Raw genomic sequence first — 7,500 nt, 5'->3', positions numbered from 1 at the left:
CTTGTGGAAGGGGACGGGCGTCTGCAGGGAGCGCAGCATCCGGTCGGCCGTGGGCGGGGCGTCACTGCAGGGGTGGGCGGAGCCTGCGGGTGTTCTGGGCTGTGATTCGCCCTCCCTCTCAGGAAAGAGTTTCTTCCAGAAGACCTTGGCCTGCTCAATTTTAGCCAGTGTGGGACTGACCCTCAGCGGCCGACTGATGTCCACCTTTAACTCTGAGAGAGAGAGAGAGACGTGAACACACACACACACACACACACACACACACGCTCCTGAGGGCGGCCCATTCTCTCACTAATGTGTGTAGAAACGAACACACACACACACACACACACACACACTCCTGAGAGCGGCCCATTCTCTCACTAATGTGTGTAGAAGCGTCTGCAGGCCTAGAGCTGGAGTTACACACCTGTGGCCATGAAGGGGTTGAACACCTGAACTCAGGGATGAGGAGCGGCTCAATACTATAGTGTAATCATGCAGATTTGGAGCATGAGGGTGAGTAAATGAAGACATGGTCGGTGTATGAATATGAATGGGTGAATGTGAGGCAAATGTAAAGTGCTTTGGTTGGCTGTAGGTCTGTTAAAAGCGCTATATAAATGCAGTTCATTTACCATGATGATTTCAGGCTGGACTATGCCCTTAAACAGTGTCTCGTCTCTGTTCACATTCAAGTGGATGAACTCACCTGGTCCACTCAGGAAGTCCCTGATGACCACAGACAGGAGTGGAGGAGGGATGCCCGTCCGGCTGTCGGCCTCTCCGGCGACCGTCTGAAGCCAAAACACACTGTAGTCGAGCGGCTCCGGGAGAGACTTCCCTGCGTCTGAGAGAGAGAGAGAGAGAGAGAGAGAGAGAGGTTGAGTCTGTGTTTGCTCTGTATTAGTCAGGGCACTGATCAGGGATCAGCCCATTGACTCTCGTGTCCTGATCAGGGATCAGCCCATTGACTCTCGTGTCCTGATCAGGGATCAGCCCATTGACTCTTGTGTCCTGATCAGGGATCGGCCCATTGACTCTCGTGTCCTGATCAGGGATCAGCCCATTGACTCTTGTGTCCTGATCAGGGATCAGCCCATTGACTCTTGTGTCCTGATCAGGGATCGGCCCATTGACTCTTGTGTCCTGATCAGGGATCAGCCCATTGACTCTCGTGTCCTGATCAGGGATCGGCCCATTGACTCGTGTCCTGATCAGGGATCGGCCCATTGACTCTTGTGTCCTGATCAGGGATCGGCCCATTGACTCTCGTGTCCTGATCAGGGATCAGCCCATTGACTCTTGTGTCCTGATCAGGGATCGGCCCATTGACTCTTGTGTCCTGATCAGGGATCAGCCCATTGACTCTTGTGTCCTGATCAGGGATCAGCCCATTGACTCTTGTGTCCTGATCAGGGATCGGCCCATTGACTCTTGTGTCCTGATCAGGGATCGGCCCATTGACTCTTGTGTCCTGATCAGGGATCAGCCCATTGACTCTCGTGTCCTGATCAGGGATCAGCCCATTGACTCTCGTGTCCTGATCAGGAATCAGCCCATTGACTCTCGTGTCCTGATCAGGGATCAGCCCATTGACTCTTGTGTCCTGATCAGGGATCAGCCCATTGACTCTCGTGTCCTGATCAGGGATCAGCCCATTGACTCTCGTGTCCTGATCAGGGATCAGCCCATTGACTCTCGTGTCCTGATCAGGGATCAGCCCATTGACTCTTGTGTCCTGATCAGGGATCAGCCCATTGACTCTTGTGTCCTGAAGCCCATTGACTCTCGTGTCCTGATCAGGGATCAGCCCATTGACTCTCGTGTCCTGATCAGGGATCGGCCCATTGACTCTCGTGTCCTGATCAGGGATCGGCCCATTGACTCTCGTGTCCTGATCAGGGATCAGCCCATTGACTCTCGTGTCCTGATCAGGGATCGGCCCATTGACTCTCGTGTCCAGATCAGGGATCGGCCCATTGTTCAATGAGCTCAAAGTTCATTAAAAAAACCATTTGAAAAGCTGATGTGACTTTCTTTTTTATATATTATAGTAAGAATATGTATAACTCAATGTTTTAACTAATTGGAAAAGTTGAATAATCGTTCAAAATTTACTGATTAGTCGCCGGCGGCAATGACAATAATCGATGATTAGTCGATTAATCGGTCTAATAATCGGTAGATTAATTGATTATTAAATGGATGGTTGCATGCGATTTCACTTTTTTAACTTTAGTTAGTGTGTAATGTTGCCGCTTGAGCATAAACAGTATCTGCAAAGTTACAGCGCTGAAAGTTCAATGCAAACAGAGATATTGTCTTTTAAAGTTATGGCAGTTTATTGCCTACAAAAACGGCCGGTTTGGACTACAACAAGCTTCTTCCCGGGTTGGTGACATCATGAACACCTGCTATTAACATAAACACTGCCCCTGCGAACACGCAACAAAGTGTGCGAGGCCATGCCGCAGTCATCACGAAAGAGAGAGAGCTGTTGCAGAACTACAAACTACATTTGGCCATCTAACCAATCTAAGACCATTGTGTTTTTCAGAGGGATGGGCTTCACAGAAGCAGGAAGCAAACGAGCCGTTCAAAGGACGACAGCGGTGTGGAATAAAGGTCAAATATAAGAAAAATACGGCGTTTAAAAAAAAAAGAAGTATTAAGACATGTTATACTGCGCCCCATAAACACAACCAAGCCTAGAAAAAAAACACAGATCCACCCCTTTAAACAATGCTTAGAGAACATTTGTGTGTGATTTGAGTTCTGAGAACTTGGCTCAAAGTTCATTAAATCAACCATTTCAAAAGCTGAGGTGATTTTCTTTTTTATATATTATAGTTAGAATATGTGTAACTCAATGTTTTAACTAATTGAAAAAGCTGAATAATCTTTCAAAATGTACTGATTAGTCGTTGATGGCAATGACAATAATCAATGATTAGTTGATTAATCGCTCTAATAATCGCTAGATTAGTTGATTAATCGTTCCAATAAGTGTCAGATTAGCCGATTAATTGCTCTAATAAGCATTAGATTAGTTGATTAATCGTTCCAATAATCGGCAGACTAGTAGATCAACCGTTCAAATAATCGGTAGATTAGTTGATTAATCGTTCCAATAATCGGTAGATTAGCCGATTAATTGCTCTAATAATCGTTAGATTAGTTGATCAATCGTTCCAATAATCGCTAGATTAGTAGATTAAGCGTTCTAATAATCGTTAGATTAGTCGATTAACCGGTCCAATAAGCGTTAGACTAGTCGATTAATCGTTCTAATAATCACTAGCTTAGGCGATTAAGCATTTCAATAAGTGTTAGATTAGTCGATTAAACATGCGAATAACACCTAGATTAGTCGATTAATCGGTCCAATAATCGTTAGATTTGTTGATTAAGCGTCCAATAATCATTAGATTAGGCAATTAAGCGTTCCAATAATTGCTAGATTAGTCGATTAATCGTTGTAATAACCGGTAGATTAGGCGAATAACCGCTCCCATAATCGGCAGATTAGTCGATTAAGCATTCCAAATAATTGATAGATTAGACAATTAATCGATCTCAATAATTGTTAGATTAGTCGATTAATCGTTCTAATAAGCATTCGATTAATCGATTATTAAAGTAATGGTTTGTTGCAGCCCTATCTGTACCTGTGGTGTGTGTGTGTGTGTGTGTGTGTGAAGCGCCCCTCACCGAGACTCTTGTAGTCGGTTGCGACCCCCTTCAGCGAGAGGTCGAACAGCGACAGCTCCAGCCTCTGCTTGCGATGGTGGCAGTTGAGTAAGACGGACGGCTGTGTGACCTGCAGGAACAGGAGTGGCTCAGGACTGCAGTCTTTATCTCCTCTGCGGCCCGGCTGTCTCACTACGGTCACGCCCAGAGCCTGTCGAGCAGACGTGCGGCCGGGCACCGAAACGCCCTCCAGAATGCCCGTCGCAGGGGCGGCAGCGTTACCGTTGAGGAGATCATCGGCCGTCAGCGAGGACAGGCTGGCGGCGCGGGGCGGCTCGTCCTCTGGAGCGGAGCGGGCAGGGGGGGCGGCCGCGGGCGTGGTGGCATAGGTCATGAGAGAGATGCGTCCGGCGGTGAGGAACACGTCGAAGGGGATGAAGCTGAGGTTCTTGGTGATGGTGGGCTGCTGTGAGGGCCGGGCGAGGCGGTGCTGACCCGTGCCGCTCTGGCGCTCGATCTGAACGATCCGCAGGCGGGCGCTGTCGCTGCCAAAGCCACTGTCCTGCCCGCAGGGGGCGCTGCTGCCACACAGACTCTCCACAGAGCCCGAGCCCACACCAGCCTGCGCCGGACGACCACACACCTGAACACACACACACAGATGATATAACAGTCATCACACCGGAGTCAGTTGCACAGTAACCATTAAATCAATGTTTCTTTATGAGATATTTCAGTGTATGATTTATCATTATTGTGTTAATAATCTTCAGTCAGAATAACTTCATCTCTTCTCTGATGACAAGGGTGGGGCCACCTGTCACTCACATTAGTTCCACCAATAGCAAACCACAACCATCCAATCAATTCCTCACAGACACACTCAAGCCCCGCCTACATTTGTTCTTGTCTGTGAAGCGATTCACTCGATATACGGCACACTAGAGGAGAGGAGACGATGAGTTTGAGACACTGATCTGGACTGTTCATTGTGTTCTAAACTGCCATCAGGAAGTGCTCGAGCGGCCATCTTACTGTCCCCTACCAGCAGAGGGCATCTCTGACGCACAGCCACAACACTGAGCTAATATCACACGATCTGAAGTCTCAGTCTCACAGGATCAGCTTTACGATATATGTGTGTAAATTATTAGATACTTCAGATGTTATATGTAATGTTTATGGTATTTTCAGAGAGGATGAGTCATATTGAAATGGTTAATGTGGGTGTGTCTACCGACACAGGTAACGCAACTGAACTAACACAAACATATTTCTTTATGTATGTACAGGTGCTTGTCATATAATTAGAATATCATCAAAAAGTTGATTTATTTCGCTAATTCCATTCAAAAAGTGAAACTTGTATATTATATTCATTCATTACACACAGACTGATATATTTCAAATGTTTATTTCTTAGAGTATTACTGACAACTAAGGAAAATCCCAAATTGTATCTCAGAAAATTTGAATATAGTGAAAAGGTTGAATATTGAAGACACTTGGTGCCATGCTCGAATCAGCTGATTAACTCAAAACACCTGCAAAGGCACCTGCAAAGGCCTTTAAATGGTCTCTCAGTCTAGTTCTGTAGGCGACACAATCATGGGGAGACTGCTGACCTGACAGCTGACCAAAAGACGACCATTGACCCCTTGCACAAGGAGGGCAAGACACAAAAGCTCATTGCAAAAAAGGCTGGCTGTTCACAGAGCTCTGTGTCCAAGCACATTAATAGAGAGGCGAAGGGAAGGAAAAGATGTGCTAGAAAAAGTGTATAAGCAATAGGGATAACCGCACCCTGGAGAGGATTGTGAAACAAAACCCATTCAAAAATGTGGGGGAGATTCAAAATGAGTGGACTGGAGCTGGAGTCAGTGCTTCAAGAACCACTACACACAGACGCATGCAAGACATGGGTTTCAGCTGTCGCACTCTTGAACAACAGACAGCGTCAGAAGCGTCTCGTCTGGGCTAAAGACAGACAGGACTGGACGGCTGCTGAGTGGCCAAAGTTATGTTCTCTGATGAAAGTCAATCAGGGTCCCAGGAGGAAGAGAGGAGAGGCACACAATCCACGCTGCTTGAGCTCCAGTGTAAAGTTTCCACAGTCAGTGATGGTTTGGGGTGCCATGTCATCTGCTGGTGTTGGTCCAGTGTTTTCTGAGGTCAGAGGTCAACACAGCAGTACACCAGGAAGTTTTAGAGCACTTCCTGCTTCCTGCTGCTGACCAACTTTATGGAGATGCAGATTTAATTTCCCAACAGAACTGGGACCAGCACACAGTGCCACAGCAACCAGTGCCTGGTTTAAGGACCATGGTATCCCTGTTTTTAATTGACCAGCAAACTCGCCTGACCTTAACCCCATAGAAAATCCATGGGGTATTGTGAAGAGGAAGATGCGATATGCCAGACCCAACAATGCAGAAGAGCTGAAGGCCACTATCAGAGCCACCTGGGCTCATAACACCTGAGCAGAGCCACAGACTGATCTCCTCATGCTGCATCGCTGCAGTAATTCAGGCTAAACCAGCCCCAGCTGAGCATTGAGTGCTGGACATGCTCACAAATCTCTCCAAGATTTCTAAAAATCCTTTCTTTGTATTGGTCTTAAGTAATATTCTAATTTTCTGAGATACTGAATTTGTTGTCAGTTATAATCATCAAAATTAAAAGAAATAAACATTTGAAATATATCAGTCTGTGTATATATATATATATATATATATATATATATATATATATATATATATATATATATATATATATATATATATATATATATATATATATATATATATATATATATATATATATATATATTTTTTTTTTTTTTTTTTTTTTTTTTGTGTATTTTATTTCCTGATTGAGCACATCTATTTCAGACTCTTAAAGAAATTTGTGCCGTTAACAGTTTCCATATATTCCAAGTGTTATATGAGTATAAGTATTTCACATAAGTGTTGTGTATGCCGTGTTGTTGAATTACATATTTATTTAATCATTGTTTACATAATTAACAGCTTCAAAATGCATGCGGTTAACGAAATCATTGTTGGAACATTTGCAGTTAGCCCTTGAGCTGATGTTCTACTGTAATGAATATGAACGTGACTTTTTAATCAGCTGTGGAAATTCCTGACTATAAACGAAAAACTATTTACATGTTTAGTTTGTGTTGTAAGAATGTACAGAGACTTCAGATATGAAAACGGCTTCTCCTGAGGCAATGTTCTCTCTGTAATATCATATAATGTCATATTAACTCAACAGAACGAGTGAGCTTAGGGAACACCAACATGGCAGCTTCACTTTTTATGATGTCGTGAGCAATCCAGTCATTTATAGATCAGTGGTGAGACGCATGGCAGAGAGTTCTGACGTAAATCGACCCGCGGTTCGAATCCGCCTTTTGCTGAACTCACTTTACTCCCTTTCCGTTAGTCGAGGGGTGATCACTTCCACAGATTCCAACTAGATCTACATGTTCTGTAGCTGACATTAAAATATTATGACCACATGTCCTATGAATGCAGATGGGGCCATTCACTGAGAACATGTTTTCCATTTCATTGTGTTTCCATTGTCTAGAGCGTGTTTGTGGTCTTGCTTTAGCAGCGTCTCATTCTGAAAACATCAAGTTCAAGCTTTTAAAAAACGTTTAGGCGTCTCGTGTTTTTAACTGCAAAGCCTGTTGTGTGTGAACGACCCCTGACTGGCCACAGCAATCATCAGCAAACACACCAACAATTAAGACTTAACAAACAAGCCCAAAATATCTGAGGCGCTGCAGTGGGCGGGGCTTCACGGGCTGGCATGTAA

General features: G+C 44.7%; 1 protein-coding gene across 1 annotated transcript in view; it reads right to left on the bottom strand.

The window, feature by feature from the left end:
* vps13b (vacuolar protein sorting 13 homolog B) overlaps window positions 1–7,500 on the bottom strand; it is a gene marked incomplete at its 3' end in the record, with an annotated part of 207,729 nt that overhangs the window by 70,380 nt on the left and 129,849 nt on the right. Inside the window, 3 exon segments of the mRNA XM_079838149.1 lie at window positions 1–212; window positions 692–829; window positions 3,694–4,315. The exon segment at window positions 1–212 is cut by the window's left edge and continues 130 nt beyond it. Coding sequence (XP_079694275.1) covers window positions 1–212; window positions 692–829; window positions 3,694–4,315 — 972 coding nt within the window.

This window comes from Gobio gobio (genome assembly GCF_949357685.1).
Source record: "Gobio gobio genome assembly, chromosome: 15".
Taxonomy (NCBI): Eukaryota; Metazoa; Chordata; class Actinopteri; order Cypriniformes; family Gobionidae; genus Gobio; species Gobio gobio.
This window is presented reverse-complemented; position numbering and strand designations above follow the sequence as displayed.